This window comes from Pseudopodoces humilis, chromosome 20 (assembly GCF_049639895.1).
Source record: "Pseudopodoces humilis isolate 2021_Gansu_Grassland_sample_001 chromosome 20, ASM4963989v1, whole genome shotgun sequence".
Lineage (NCBI taxonomy): Eukaryota > Metazoa > Chordata > Aves > Passeriformes > Paridae > Pseudopodoces > Pseudopodoces humilis.
This window is the reverse complement of record NC_142219.1, coordinates 2192732-2208914: the sequence shown is the minus strand read 5'-3', so window position 1 is coordinate 2208914 and position 16183 is coordinate 2192732. Positions and strand designations below refer to the sequence as shown.

General features: G+C 38.8%; 1 protein-coding gene across 1 annotated transcript in view; it reads left to right on the top strand.

The window, feature by feature from the left end:
- Positions 1–571: 571 nt before the first annotated feature.
- The window catches only part of DNAH10 (dynein axonemal heavy chain 10), a 49499-nt gene continuing 33887 nt past the window's right edge, over positions 572–16183 (top strand). The window contains exons 1-24 of the mRNA XM_088065184.1: positions 572–767; positions 1071–1163; positions 1622–1737; positions 2161–2332; positions 2644–2801; positions 3495–3725; positions 4321–4511; positions 4959–5157; positions 5841–6035; positions 6182–6352; positions 7008–7184; positions 7526–7651; positions 8327–8496; positions 9205–9356; positions 9745–9909; positions 10366–10573; positions 11409–11565; positions 12701–13177; positions 13329–13487; positions 13824–13949; positions 14029–14131; positions 14365–14543; positions 15090–15301; positions 15594–15750. Of these exons, the coding sequence (XP_087921310.1) occupies positions 581–767; positions 1071–1163; positions 1622–1737; positions 2161–2332; positions 2644–2801; positions 3495–3725; positions 4321–4511; positions 4959–5157; positions 5841–6035; positions 6182–6352; positions 7008–7184; positions 7526–7651; positions 8327–8496; positions 9205–9356; positions 9745–9909; positions 10366–10573; positions 11409–11565; positions 12701–13177; positions 13329–13487; positions 13824–13949; positions 14029–14131; positions 14365–14543; positions 15090–15301; positions 15594–15750 (4281 nt within the window). The 5' untranslated portion in view covers positions 572–580. The remainder of the gene's footprint in view (positions 768–1070; positions 1164–1621; positions 1738–2160; positions 2333–2643; positions 2802–3494; positions 3726–4320; positions 4512–4958; positions 5158–5840; positions 6036–6181; positions 6353–7007; positions 7185–7525; positions 7652–8326; positions 8497–9204; positions 9357–9744; positions 9910–10365; positions 10574–11408; positions 11566–12700; positions 13178–13328; positions 13488–13823; positions 13950–14028; positions 14132–14364; positions 14544–15089; positions 15302–15593; positions 15751–16183) is intronic.

Below are 16183 nucleotides of genomic sequence, written 5' to 3'. Positions count from 1 at the left end.
CGGCCGGTGCCGGGGGCAGCAGCGCCCGTGAGGGGCGGCGGGAACTGAGGGGAGCGAGCGGCCGGTGCTGAGGGAAGAGCGGCCGTGACGGACGGGTGGTGCTCAGGGGACCCTGCGCTCGTGAGGGGCCGCCCGTGCTGAGGGGAACGAGCTCCCGTGAGGGGCGGCGGCTGCTGCGGGGAGTCAGCGCTCGTGAGGGGCGGCGGGAACTGAGGGGACCGAGCGGCCGTGACAACCGGCCGGTATTGAGGGGAGCGAGCAGCCGTGACAACCGGCAGGTGTTGAGGCGAATGAGCGGCCGTGACAACCGGCCGGTGTTGAGGCGAACGAGCGGCTGTTGCCGAGGGGAAGCAGCGCTCGCGACGGGCGGCCCGTGTTGCGCAGCAAGGTCTGCGAGGGGCGGCCGCGCGGGGCGGGCTTAGTACGGGAGCACGGCCGCTCGAGGCGCCTCCTCAGGCGGGCACGGAGCCTCCCAAAGCGGGTTGAGGGCGGGCAGCAGCAGTCGCTCCACCCCTCATAGTTGCCGTGGCCACCGAGAGGCGTCGGGCCGGTTGCCGCCATGAGCCTGGACGACGTGCGGATGCGGTGGCTGCGGGACCGAGCGCTCGCCCTGCTGGGTCTGAGCGAGCCGGCGTCTTTCGAGGAGCTGCTGAGCCGCGGCGAGGATGCGCGGGTCGTGCTGCTCTTCCTCGGCCTTGGCCCCGAGGATACGAGCGGGGCGGGCGCGGCGCTGCTGCTGCTGCGGGCCGAGAGGCCCGGCCCGGACGGTGAGGAGGGGGTGGGAAAGGGTCCTCCTGCCCCGGCCCGCTAAGTTCTCCCTCGGTTGGCCTAGCCCAAACTCCCTGGTTCCCCCTCCCTCAAACCCCTCTTCGTCCCATCTGCTGAGTCGCAGCCCCATGACCCCTATCTATACCCTTTTTTCCTCTCTCCCTATCCCTTGGGCTGTGTTCTCCTGAACCCCTTCTATCCCACCCATTTCTAGAATTTTGTCCCCTCTATTTGCGGGATTTGCATCATCCCTCTGCGCTGTTATATCTATCATGCTTTCATCCCATTTTGCTTTTGTGCAGGTGGCACAAAGGAGCGTTTCTATGTGGCTTTTAATGAAATTCCCGAAGAGTTTGTGTCAAATTCTACTGTATATTTTCTGAGAGACACCAAAGGTATGTACCCTGAAGACCTGCAGCTTTAGCATTTTCAGTTTTGCATTAAACAGCACTTCCCATTGTGAAGATGGTAGAGACTGGAACTCAGGATAGTGCACATCCAACTTATTTAACTGGGTAGAAAAACGCTCAGAATAGAGCCAGGGTCAGGTATGCTTCATCGTTTAACAGCATTTCTGTGGAAGATTTTCCTCCTCTGTCTGCAGAGTAGGAGTTCAAATCAAGCCACTGTTCTTTTGAACATAAAAGGATATTCTAATTATCAGGCTTGGTTGTAAACACTTAGAACCAGGTGATTTGTGCCCTTTCTGAAAAAGCATTTGCACTATTAAAACCAGCACTAGTTTTGAACATCACTAATAGTGTTTTATTAGAGCTTTAACTTATTATGAAAATTACTTTGTACTTTCTGTATCAATTAATTAATTTATACTAATTTTTTGTATACTGTTTAGAAAGAGTTGCTGTGCCTAGTGACCTGACTGAAGCTAATAAGATTCTTCCTCAAGTGATAAAGTCTGGTATGCTGACTGATGATACTCTCTTGATGCTAAAGAATGCCATCTCACAGGTAAAAGAGTGACAGCTTTTATATATGGAATCTTGAGTGTTTCTAGGAGTGATTTTCCTATTTAATATTATATGGACTATGCATAAGAAATATTAATATTTAATAAGTTATCTTCATATTTCAAAATGAAGCTTTTGTTAAACCTTATTTGCTATTCTGTTTCCCCATTTTTTCCCCTATTTGAGAATCATTTAAGTATAACATCAGACACCTCTATTTCAGCGATTACAGATTTTCATAATGGCACACTGCAGAACTTGAGGCAGAGAGAATGATGCTGAGGATGTGAAATGAAAGGAGACACACTTAAATTAAATTTTAAAACAATATCTAATGATTAAGTACATTGATAGTAAGCTTTTTTTTTTTTTTTTTTTTTTTTAATATGAACCATCTAATCTGTGGCACCTGTTTCAATTCTAGCAGTTTTCAGCAGCTCTCTCCCATGGTCAGCAGCAGACTAAGAAAACTTCCTTTGATTCAGACAGTGAAAAGACAGATTCTGAAGAAGTGAATGTGTCTGAGACTGAACCTGTAAAGCCTGTGGAGGACTCTGATACTCTAACGAGGAGTGAAACTCAGCTGAGTATACCAGGTGCAGGAAATGTTCTGCCTCTGCCAGCACTGTGGTGGTTAGAGCACATGGCATCAGAACAAGGTTCACCTGAGAGTGGCTTTATGTAGAATGACAAATATATTTGGTTAAAGCTACTCTTTGCTGATACCAGCAGTGCTTTTCCCACCCTGAAGCATAGCAGGCAGCATGGAGAAATTGATGAAATCAGTGATAAGTCTTTCAAAGTGTTTGGAGTAAGAGTGGGAGATGGGGTGGACATGTTCAGTGGTGTCACGTTACCAATGCTGCCAGAGCAAGACGGTGTATTCCATGTGCATTTCTTCCAATAGGACATCTTAAACTGGAGATGCCAACTGGAAATCTAGATGGAGAAGTGACTGTTCTTGCCACAGTTCCAGAAGTGGTTCAGTCTCTGAAAAGCTGTGCAGTGACCTGGCAGAAATTAATATCCAGAGTTCTGGAGGAGGAACTGGAAAAGGTTCCACAGGTAACGTTGCCTGTAACACCAAGATCCTTTTATTCCTGGAGATTTTGCTTCATTTCCCCACAAAGAACTGTGTTAATTTTTAATTCCTTTTCGTGTTTGATTGTTGGAAAACCATTTGCTAATTCTTGAAAAGTAGAACAAAAGTAGTGAGGAACTGTGTGGCTCTGGGAAGTAGAATATAAATAAAATATGAGATAATTCACTGCAGATCTTACCCACACAGGATAACTGGAAAATGAAGGGACTTTTGTTATCTGCTCTTTTCTAAAGAGACAAGAAATATTAAAAGCTGCACTGAGTATTTTTTTTAATAGAGAGCTATATTTTTTTCTTTTTTTTTTCAAAAAAGTGATCTCAAACAAAAGAAAAAATTCTTATTTTCAGGTTTTGATTCTGCAAACACATATATTACCAATATCACTAAACATGCTGAGTGATTTTATGTCTATAAAGTTACCTGTGCAAAAGCCATAAGCTCAGGGATATACTCCCCATGAGCAGTTCCCTTCAGTGTGTGTACAACTCTTTATTTCAGGGGTCTTCTGTCCGGCTTTTTGCATGGCTAAATCATATCAGGTTTATCTCAGCATAAAGTTTACTGGAAAGAAGGAACAAATATAATTCTGATTATAAGTATTCACTCTTGCATAATGCTAATTCAGCTTTTTTTATTTGATCCCACATTACTTGTAGGGTAATAGTCCACTTGCAGAGATTTACCTCTGGCGTGAAAAAAATGCTACTTTAAGTGCTCTTACGGAACAATTAAAGCTTCCAGAGGTGCAAAAAGTCCTGGAAATACTACAGGAAGCTGAATCTAAGTTTACTGGAGATTTGCAGATAGTCTTAAGTGACCTCAAAAAACATCACATGCAAGCTCAAGATAATGCTAAGTTTCTCTCAACTCTTGAACGCCATTTGAAGGTACCTATCCTTGAGAAAACTTGGTGAAGTTTGAACTCCCCTGAGTTTGATTTCTCTGTTGATGTAATCACCTCTTGTTTATTTTTTCACTTTTTAGCAGCAATAAGGAGATATGCTAGATTAACAAATCATATTTAATTTTAAGAAAGAATTGCTTATTTTGTTTCAGTTTCAGTGGTTCTAAAGTTTGAAAGTTCAGAGCTGTGAGCACTTGGTTTGTAGTCCAGCTGTGGGAGTTTTGATGGCATAGCTGAACTGGGGAAAACAAAGATTTCTCTATTCCATTTTTTAGGTAGTTTCTACCACAAATTACAGCTGATGTTTCAAAGTTTAAATTGTATTGAAGATCATTCAAACAAAGAGTTGAGTCAAAATTTAAAATCAGGACCTAAAATAATTTGGAGCAAAAGGTGCAGATTTGCACATCTTTAACCACATGTGTTATTTAGGCACCAGGATGTCTCCTTGTCCAGGTTATCTATTTAATAATGTTACAGACTTTCATAACCTGAGGCATCTACAGAATAAATATTAATATACTGAATATGCATTTGTATGTTTTCATGACATCTTACCCACAATATGCATTTCATAGAATTTATCAGCTGGCACTGGGATTGATGTTATCTCACATACAATCCCTTCCCTGCTGAATGCCCTGAGGCTGGTGTGGATCATGTCACGGCACTACAACAAGGAGGAGCGCATGGTGCCGCTCTTGGAGCGAATTTCATGGGAGATTTCCTCAAGAGTGCGCAGAGTTGTGGATCTGCAAACACTCTTTAAGTAAGTGCTGGGTTTCTGTTGGACAGGACTGTATTTATTAAAAGCTTTGCTTGTCTTACATGAATTGCAGTAGATGATAAAGGTGTCTGCATTTTTCAACCATCTGAAGTTGTATTGGAAAGTCAATTAAAAGTAAATTTATTTTCTAATTGTCACAAATTACTAAATGAGCCCTGAAGAAATAGGTTCTTGTCCTCTTTTGTATTGAAAGAACATAAATAAAACAAATAGAAAGCTAGGGATAAAAAGTGGCATAAATATAATCAAAATCACTCCTCAAGTAATATCTCCTTTCAAAATCACATTGAAAATAAGTTATAAATTTTGCCTAGATCTTGTATAGTTAGAAGCTGCTAAAACAGGGTATACAATTCCAGATGAAGTAGGATTTTTTTATCTATAGTAATTCTATCTATAATATCTTAACTGTGTTGATTTGATTAATAGACAAGACATAGCTGTTGCAAAAAAGAAAATAACAGAAGCCAAAACCACTCTTGAACAATGGAAAAAATGTTATTTTACTACTTGTATCCAAGTTGAAGAGTCAGGAAGTAAGCGATACTGGAAATTTGATGCGAAACGTTTATTTGAGAAAACGGATTATATGGTTACAATCTGTCAAGATCTGTATGATATTTTTCAGGTAGGAATATAGACAATAAATAGATTGTGTCATTACTGTGTTTTGTAGAGATTCTTTTGTGTTGGAGGCTTAGACTTGTTAACAACTTTTAGTTTTGTGTTTGAGATGTGAGAAGTACCTTTGATTCCAACAAAACTGCATTTATTGCTGGAGGTGGAATACCTTTTCTCCAGGTAGTGGCTGGGGGAAGGTGCCACTGTGTGCATGGTGTGAACATAAGAGACTTGCAGCAACTGTTTCACACATTTGTGATTTTCATGGGTTGCCACCCTAATGATTTAGATAAAATAGCATTCAAGTATACTGTAATATAAAATGTAGCCATCTGTGAATCTGTGTATTAATTGCAGAATAACACATGAATGGAGAGATGCTGTGTTTAGGCTAATTTAAGTCTGGGTAATTAGCAATATGGTCTATCAATAAACTGTATGTAAAGTGGAGTGAGAAGGACTAATAACTGACTATTATCTGTTGTAACAACAGAAGTTCTGGGCCTGTAGATTGTTGCTGTGTTTTCTTCAGTGTCTCGTATTAAAATATTTTAAATTTAAATCACAGTACAAACTGATCATTCTTTGAATGGTTGATATTTTTTAAAGGAAAAATTTAACAATAATGTGTTCAGTGGCAGAAAAAATATTAAAAGGAAAGCTTTAAGGTATGTTCTTCTGAATGAATAGGTCACTGAAGAGCTTTACAATATATTTATTCCTGAGCTGATAACTGTGACAGAAAATCCAAAGGGTGTTGATGAACTACGGAGAGAAGTAAATATAATAATTAGTCCTATGGAAGACCTGACCTTTGATCCTTTTAGCATGGAAAGTGCACGTGACTGGGCATTTGTTGTGGAAGAATTTAGAGAAGATGTTACAGTAAGTACCATAAACTGTGATTTCAAAAAAAAAAAAATAAGCTTGGCTGCTATTATTAAAAAGTATTTTAATTTTGCCACCCTTTCTTGGTTTTGCAGGATGAATTTCCAAGTGACAAGGTTTCTTTGCTTTCTTCCTTTGTTTAGGATATTGAAGAAAAGATGACAAGATTTATTGATGAATCTTTTATGACCCTTCGATCAGCAGAAGCTACTTTTGACTTGCTGTTAAAGTACAAACACATCCAGATTCGTGAAACTATTAATAAGCAGTTCATGAAAAAGTTCAGTGATGTTTTGGAGCAATATTGTAAAGAGGTATTAATTTTAGGGATTTCTTATCCAATACATGAAGTTCTTCACCTAATGAAAATCATAAATCTGTATATCTAAATACCTGTGTGGTGTCATTTACTATCTAAAAGACTGAAAACTTTTATAAATAAACATGATAATTGCTCTCCTTTTTTGGGGCCCAGTTGGAGAAATAATCTGGTTAATTTGCTGAAATGCTGTGCACATCTGTATATGTGAGACACTGTGTGGGAACAGGAAGGTGCTCTGAATGCAACAAGTCTTGTGGCTATTCCTGCACCTCATAAACACCAGCTCACCCTTCCTGAGAAAATGGGTGTTTTATACCCTGCAGCTTTCTTGTCATGGCCAAGTTCATGATATAATCAGGTGTCATAGATCAACTTTGGAAGGCTAGAACGTAGAAGATTGTATATTGGAAAGCTTTTCATATCAGCTTTTTTTACTGATGTTTCGAAGAATATTGAACTTCACAATAAAATGTAATCTTACAGAAAATGTTGCCATAATGGCAGCTCCACAAGATAGAGAAATGAAGACAAAAGAATTATTTTTATCCTGCTCCTGGAATTACTTCAGAACTTCTGCTGTATATCAGACAGTGATCGTAGACAAGCAGTGGGAAAATGATTCTTTGCAATGTTTTATTCTCTTATAGGTTGAAACCGTTAAGCAAATCTTTGTTCAGAACTTCAAGGATCCACCTCTGTACAAGAACCATCCTCCAGTGGCTGGAGCAATATCCTGGTCCCGATCCCTTTCCCATCGGATCAAACACACCATTACTCGACTCCAAGAAGAAGAGGAGTTGCTTGCCTCTGAACGTGGAAAGGAAGTATGTTGGGTCTTTTGGTACTTGTTGAAGGAAGGAACAATTTTGTTACGCACTTCTAAAGATGTGAAAGTGCTCTAATGTAAGTCACAAGTCTTTGCACAGGCCATGTTAGATGTGAAAACTGGATTGAAACCTTCCCACTGTTTCCCAGGGAGACAGTGACAAAATCAAGCACATAATTCAAGAGCCCAAATTCTCCAGTGTCTGCATGAATTACAGGGTGTTACTTGTTCCCTTATCTAATAAAAAACAGAAACCATATTGAGAGACCATATTAGGACAGGTTACTTGAACATTTCTCATAGTCTTTAAAATGACTTATACAGAGTTGTCCTTTCTAGGTGAAACAAATATATCTACAAGTGACCAAGAAAATGCAAGAGTATGAAGATCAAAAATACTGTCATTGGAGAGAAAGGACAGAACACATGCTTCCTATGTTACTGAAAGATACTCTGCTAACTGTTGTCACTGATGGGGCTGCAACAAATGTTAATCTAGAGACTTCTGAGCAGGTGAAATGTAGGAAGATTGTGTACCAGGCTTCTCTGAGGGGAAAAACTTAAACCTACCCAATGGTCAGCGAGAATTTTCTAAGATCAATATTTTAAACGTAGATTTAGAAAAAGTTCTGAGCTCACAATTGTTTGTAGTCCTTTATAAGACAGCTCCTGAATCACCTAGCAAATGATTGAATGTTGTTTCTCTGTGTGTTGTTCTGTGCTGTAGTTCCTGTTAATTTTTAGGTTTTGGTACAACATTTTTAGGACATTGCTACAGTACTTGGGAATGAAGTCAGGTAGAGGCAGGTTTCCAGCAGAGATCTTGCAGCATCCTGTTCCTACCAAACTTTTGTCTGACTCTGAATTTCCACTGGGATTTCTGTTGTAACTGGTTGCAGTGGTGTGTAAACAGAGGTGATTTGGTTTGTTCCTTGCTATCAACAACTGAAATGGTAGTTCTGTGTAATTTCTGGAACCGAGAATGCTGAAGTTACTATCAAATTTTAAAGGTATTTGCACAAGCTCTGAATGTCAGTCATTCTGACTTCTGCCTTATCAAATGTCTCCAAAAGTTCACCTTTACCTTGTAATGTTGAATTTGTGCTCCTCTCCTTTCTGCTGCTCTTTCTTGTATTGTAGAGCTCTGCAACAGAGGAGCCTATCACTAATAAGAAAAGTGTCAGCTTCACTCTGAATTTTTCTCCTGAAATCCAAGATATTATAATTGAAACAAAGTACATGGAACAACTAGGGCTTCCAGTCCCAGAAATGGCGAGATATGTGGCATTACAGGAAGACAAATACCTTAGGTAGGGCTATAACAGAATGTCTGCTCACGTACAGGCTTATGGCTGCATTTCAAGTGATTTCACCCCAAACCAGAACAGACCCTGAGTCAGCACATTTTGGAAATATGAGAGCCCTTATGATTCTTTTTTTTTAGGGTGCAGTTTCTAATGGCTGTGTTGCACTGATAAGCTTTTCTCTGGCGCTCTTTGCACCCTTTATGCTGTAGGACTGTTATACAAATTAACAGCTTGCCCAAATCTGAGAGGAAAATAATTTGCACTGAATTGTTATTTGCATTTAGATTTCAGTCAATTTAAGCTTGCTATTGCATTCTTCCTGTGCAGTCTTGGATAAGTTAGTTGTGTCCGAATTATCACAGACGTTTAGCACACAGATGTGCTAATAAGTCCCTAAATGTATTTTCAAGTTCACCTGTTCAGTTCACTAATATCCTTCAAACCAGGGCTGTCTCCATAATTTTCTGAGCTGGGGCAGGAGAGGTTTGTCCAACTACTACTGGAACCATATGAAACTTTTCTTTTGTTTTCAGTGGGAAATAAATTACATTTATAATCAATACACATTCAGTGGTTAGTTCTGCAAATTTTGCTTTATATGAAAGTCTGAATAGAATGAAAGTTCTCTGCTCTTTGGTGGAGTTTGGAGCTGTTTTTCAAGAAAATCATCATGTTTGTGTTTTGGTTTTTTGTGTTTCTTATATTCCTTAGTTACACAAATAAATTAAAAGCCATGCTGGATCGCTATCACAAATTAATGGAGATGATGAATGAAGCAGAAACCAAACTTCTTGGTCATTACATCCAAGAACTCTGGAGAATATTGAAAGCAGGACACAAAAGACTCACATGGAAGTCTGTAGGTAATGAAGATACTATTTTAAAATGGCCTTAGATGCTTATTTTTAGTTAAAAAAAATCTTCTCAGTTCTGCAATCTGTTTTTTATGGTGGCAGAACATATAATTCATCCTCTTGCCACAGGGGCAGAATAGCAGGTTAGACAAACTCTGATCCAGGAGATACTTGTGTTTTTATTATGTGTAAAACACTGGAAATGGTAAGAAACCCTTAGCTAAAAGCTGTAAAGGGAGCAAGATGAAGGATTAGCTGAGAAAACACCTAATCTATGATTTTGCAGAACCTTGGGTCATTCTTAGACGTAAAACATGTCTGGTTGTGGCAATTTTGATGCATTGGTGAAATGCCTGTTAAAAGAGGAAAAAAACAAATTGTTATTATTTATTTCAAGGTATTGGTGAATTTATTGTCCAATGTACACAAACCATTGGAAAGTTAGAGTTACTTGTCCATCAGATTCATAATATTTCTGAAGACATGAGCAGCAAACTTCAGTCCATAGAATCAACAAATCTCTTTAAGTTTCCACATTCAAAAAACGGTGACAAACTTCCAGGTAAGTCTTTACATTTTCATTTCCAAGCTCTGTGGTGTTTTATTTTTCTCTATCTGCTACTTTGTGGTTTTAGTTGCTAAGACCAACCGTTTTGATTGTTACCAAAACTGGTTATAGTAATAATTCAGGGTGTAACAGAGTATGGAACTGGTTTCCTCAGATGGAAATGGCAGCCATTATCTGCCAGATCTCTCTGTCACTTAAGTGAGTGATAGATTAAATTTCTTTCAACACTTCATAGTTGTAAAAAGGTTGCTATTTAATAATTGAATCAAATTAAAATCCATATTTGAGAGGGCTGAAATATTAATAAATTTCACATTAATAAGTGAATATATTTTTATCATTATATAGGTCAATTTCATGTTCACAAATAAAACCCAGGTAATTATTCCAGTGTATAAAACTGTTGGATCTTTTGCAGTTAATAATGCTATTTTTTTGTATCTGTTGCAGGAGCAAAAGAATTTTTTGACTATGTTAAGTGTGAACAAGCAAAAGATGTGGAACAACTGATTCGAAAGTATTCTGCGATTCCACAGTTGCTAATTGAAGTGGAAAGGCGAGTTGCCAATACAAACAGTGGCAAATCTCCAAGATTAGCTTCCTATTATGCATATTGGGAAAATAGGATTTATCAGATGTTGACACAGTTAATTGTGAAGTAAGTAAATAATTTACTTTAATGGGTTTCCAGTCATCTTCAGGTTCTCCTGGATCTGTTGATGAGTGTGTGTACTGACATTCTGTTTGAACCCATCAATGACTTACAGTTTGTGGAAGATTTGTATTTCTACTGATTTTTTCCCTATGAAGAATGAAGAACTGATAACAAGATACAGAGGAAACCCAGATTCTGAGAAAATGGATATTGGCATGTTGTTGGCAGAAGAGGGAAATAAGACAAGTTTTCTGCAATGTGTGTAGTTGCACTTCCCTGGTTTATCTCTAAAATCAAGGTTTTGTTCTCCTAAAGAACATGATCTTGAGAACTTGGTGTCTGGGTCACAATTCCAAGAACAAAGGTTTTGCTTGTTCTGCAGTGGCTGAGGCCAATGCTGGAGCAAGATATTATGAAGGCTTTTCTTACAAGCAGGTATTATTGCAATACAGCATTGCAGCTTATTGTAATATCTACTTACGCTTTCCAACCATCTCTTCTTCCTATGAGCCATGTTTTGTAATGCTCAGATGACTTTGCTATGATTTCTTGTCTGGGCTCTTGCAGTGAAGTTGACCACAGTCTGAGGATCCTTTTGCACCAAAATACCTCAATTCATTCCTTCCAACAGCTTCTTTTAGCAAGTCAAGCTTTTGCATTGAATCAGTTTAGCAGGATGGTTTTTCTTCCAGACACATCAGTGTTTCCAGCTGGAATCAGTGATAACTCAGGTTACAGATCTAAGCATGCACTTGAAAATTGCAGCCTCTCTTAGGCATTTTCCTGGGGGCAGCACCTGATTATTTCTGTCTTTGACACTATTTTTTTCCTTTCTCAGGAATTTACAGGCTTTTAATGCAACTGTTCTTGCAAATGTGCCACTGTTACAAATAGAAGCTGTTTTATCTGTTCGTGAGATAACCATGCAACCCAGTGCCAGTGAGATTGAAAAAATGACTGTGCAATCTATCCAAGACTGTGTTGAGATCACTAAGGTGATTTTTGGTAAAGATTTCTTTTTGTTTACAGAGTTCGTTTGTGATTATAATGAACTCATTTTCTTTTATGCTTGGGTAAGCATAAATGTCAAAGGGGAGATTCATGTTGCTTTACCTTAAAATCAAAATATCCAGTACATTGTTCTAATTTTTCAGACTGTCCTAATTTTACAAACTGATGATCAAGGGAAAAAAATCCATACCATTTTTACTCGGGTAAAATTGTTGGTTACTTTTTAGCAGTTTTGCTAGTGTAAGGACATGATTTGGCTCTATAAATCAGCATACATCAGAAGGAAGTACTTTTCAGATTGCATGCAGATGTTGCTTTCTGATGTATGAGTAAGCTGGTGGAATAAGGCACGTGAGTGGCCTCCTCTACATTACATTAGAAACAGCAGAAAAAACAGTTCAGAAAATGTTGGAGAAAGGCATCCAGGACAGTAAATACCTAGATGAAGTATTTAATTTACTGGCAATGATGTAGCAATATTTTCCTTCATAAATAGTTTCACACTGAACTGCTGTCCTGAAAAGAAGCCAAATAATGTGACAATGTTCCTGCCTGCTGCTGATGGACAAATGATTCCAGATGTCACCTGAAATTAATAAATTTAGTTTAAGTGTGCTTTTTGTGCTCAGATTTGCTGTTGTGCTCCACTGCTGCATTCAAACTGTTTGAGCCAATACCTTTTCCTCTGTGTCATGCTATATTGTTGCTCAGCAGAGATTTTAGAAGCAGATTGAGTAATGCATGGAAAAGTTTTGTTAGGATGAAATTAACTCTTCTCAAGTTGATGGGAAAGCGTGATTTCTTTTTTGCTGTCAGAAAAACAATTTGAGAAATCATTGATATCACTTCCTACACTGTGTACTAAATAATGGTGAATTCCTTCACTGAAATGCAAGAAAGCTTTGGAACAGGCTTTTCAGGGAAGTGGTGGAAGTTCCTGGAGGATGTGTAGATGTGGCACATGGGGACATGTACAATTTGGTGGGTGACTTGATAGTCCTGGACTGGTTGGACTCAATGATCTTTAGAGGGCTTTTCAACCTAAAAGATTCTATGAATGATTTAACTAGAATGGCTCAACAAGGTAACTGTTTTCTGACCCTGTCTTTAAAACTCCAGCATTTCATACGATGGATGCACGGAACGTGTATTGAGTGCCCTCCTCAGCACGTCAAGGTGGATGAAGTTGTCACTTTCAGCTTTTACAGTGACGTCTCCCAGAGCCGTCTGATAATTGAGCAGACTGCTCTCATCACTCAGAACGTCCACAAACTCCTGGCTTCCCTCAGCAAGTGTTTGGAGCAATGGAAGAGGTATGACCCGCTGTGGAAATCAGACAAAGGCACAGTCCTGGACCGTTTAGCTGCAGAAAAGCCTTCCTGTGTTATCTTTGATGAGCACTTGCAGTTCTATATGAAGGTAGCTCAGGAAGCGACTCAACAGCCCTTGATTAAAGATGAACAATTTATCAGGCTTCAGCTGGCTCCTTTAGCCACTGCAGTGCAGGAGAATGCTAAAAGCTGGATGATGTCACTTGGGAAGTTGCTTAATGAGTTAGCAAGAGAGGAGCTCTTCCGCCTTCAAGATGAGATTCAGGTAGGTGTTTTCAGTTTGGTTTTTTTGTTATCTTTATCACATAGACTAAAAATGAATCTGGCATGTCATTTGCTTGTATTTGACTCGTTATTGTAATTCTAACAATTGCTTTGTCAGTGCTGATTCTGGAAATGATCTTTACTTTTTACAGAAAATATCAGAGAATGTGAATAGACCTCCTGAAACCCTGGATGATCTCAGAGTTGTCCTGAGCGCATTTGGGGTGGTCAGAGACGTAACTGTTGAGGTGGAACTGAGATACTTGGACATCGCGGAGAGATACAGAACTCTTGCAATGTACAATATTCCAGTAAGTGCATGTCTCATCAAACCTTTCGGATCTCAGCTAAGGGTACAAATGCCTCCTATGTGAATGAAGAAATGTTTTCCTTTTAAGATGTGTTACAGAATTACAGTGTTGTTGAGGTTTGAAGGGATGTCTGGAGACTCTGCAGTCCAGACTGCCTTCTCAAATCAGTATGCTCACTTTAAAATGGACATATGGCATGTGTTTAAATCTGATTAAGGTTGTTTCAGTTAGGTTTTGTGTTTTGCAAATATATAATGTGAGCACATATTCCTCACTTCCCTGTGAAAGTGCATGTCTACTTATGTCTTGTGAGAGGTGCTACTTGTTTTGTTTTAGGTACCTAAAGAAGAGCAAGAAAAGTCTGACAGTCTTAGGGAAGTGTGGGAGACTCTCCTTATGGAAGCAGCAGAAGTCAGTCGCAACCTAGATTGTAAAGGAGGTGTAAAAGAAATATTCACAAAGGTAATATTTGTAGTCAGTATCAAAACCAATTAGAAATGGAAATGATTTAATGTAACTGTTTAAATGCTGTTCTTTTTAGGTGACACAGCAACAAGTTGAAGACTACAGCAAAGAGACAGAAGATTTTTTTCAGAAACTCTTGACTGAGGGGCCTGGTGTTGTTGGGGATGATCTTGATAAAGGTAAATGGATTAATGTGTATGAAGTGATATTTTGAAAGTATTAGTCTTCGGACAATTCAAATTTTATGTAAAACAAGAAAATTTTGCTTTCCTTATTAATATACAAACTCATCAGCCAGGAGTGTGGATGTTTTTAGTACTGGAACATCTACAGACTATATGCAAATTCTGTCTTATTTATTTCTCATGAACCCTGAGATAATTTATCTGGAAAAATTCCTCTCCTTTCCCAGGTCTAGAGCTCATGGCTATGTTTGAAAAAGAACTAGAAAGACTGGAAAAAAGGCAGCGGGAACTGGGCAGTGCTGAGAAACTTTTGGGCTTGCCAGCAACAGCGTACCCAAACTTAATAAAAGCACAGCAAGATGCAAGAGATCTGAAGCAGGTCTATGACATTTATGCACAACAAAAAGTGAGTGTCACACTGAGTCTGCGGGGACACACTCGTGTTCATGCACAGCCACACGGCAAAGGCTGCATTGCTGCTTGGTTACTGTCAACTCTGAAGCCTTTGCATGAAATAAGCTATGCCCTATGAAATGATTTTAATAATATTAGTGCAGCAATATCTGTGTCTCCATGGTGGACCAAACACATTCTCTCATCAGATGGGAACAGACTCTAATAATTGCTGGATAGCATTTTACTGCACATGGTTCCTGATCAGTTCAGTGAAACTGCTTTTGGATGTAGGATGGGGACAGTGTGTATCTCAGGCTTTCACTATTTTAAGAAGTTTTACTTTTTCAAAATTTAAATGCCCTGTAAAGTATGGTCCTGTTCTCCATATTCCTTTTTTTACTATTTCTTATCTAATGGATTGTGTTTGGCTATGAATCTCTCTTGGACATGGACTTGTCTCTCCCTATGTTTGTAAAATGTTAATTCAATTACATTTTGGGGGTCAAAACTAAAAGGAATATGATTTTTTTCTCTTTCTTAATGTCCTTGTTTCCAGGCAGCTAAAGAAGAATGGTCTCAGACACTCTGGATAAACCTCAATGTCAAGGTTCTTCAGGATGGAACTGAAGGATTTCTGAAAGCCGTTCGGAAGCTGCCCAGACAGATACGCCGTATGCCAATATGTAGCCAACTGGAAAAAAAACTGAAGGCATTTCTAAACTCCATTCCTTTGTTGCTTGATTTGAAAAATGAAGCTTTAAGAGAAAGGTTTGTTTTGATTTATTTACATCACTATATATATATTTGATATGTTTTGTTAGAACTTTCAGTTTCCATTACTGGGGTCATGCCATGTCTTGGCGCTTGAAACTTATTTCTGCCTAATGAACTTGTGTAATAGCATGAAAGGTGCTGCAATGACTGGGATACTTTATGTGTTCAATCTAGTAGTTCTTGTTAAAACAGCAGAATGCTAAACATGAGTTCATTATTATATGTTAGAGTTATTTTCATTTTTTACTGTATCATGGTGTTAAACTGTTGTGTCAATTTAAAACAGGCATTGGGAAGACCTTATGGAGAAAACAGGAACAAGGTTTGAAATGAAAACAGAAACATTCACTTTGGAAAATATGTTTGCCATGGAACTTCATAAATACACTGTGGTTATCAGTGATATAGTTGGAACTGCTGTTAAAGAACTTAGCATTGAGAAGGTAATGTATTGAATTTTAGAATCATAGTAAAACTAAAAAGACAAGGATGACAACAATCAGTTTTATTTAAGATTTTTAAATTGGCATGACTGCAAGTTTGGACATCTTCAGGGAGCTGCCATGAGCTACATGAGCTAAGATCTATAGCTCTGTTAGTGAGCTCCTTCTGGCACAGGGTCCTTGCAGGATTTGGTTTGGCAGCAGCATATTGGATTTCTATGATTACAGTAAGAAAGTTTGTCCTATGAAAATGGATCTGGAGAAGGATCCATTCTTTTTGCTATCATGCTTTGAAATAGACCCTTCTTTATAAACTAGATTTAGAAAATCTGTGCAAAAATTTTACTGGATTAGCTGTTTCATTTTTTTGGCTAAGACTATAGCTCTCCAGTTTTTGAAGACTGAAATATTCATCTTTTTATGTTCACATGCA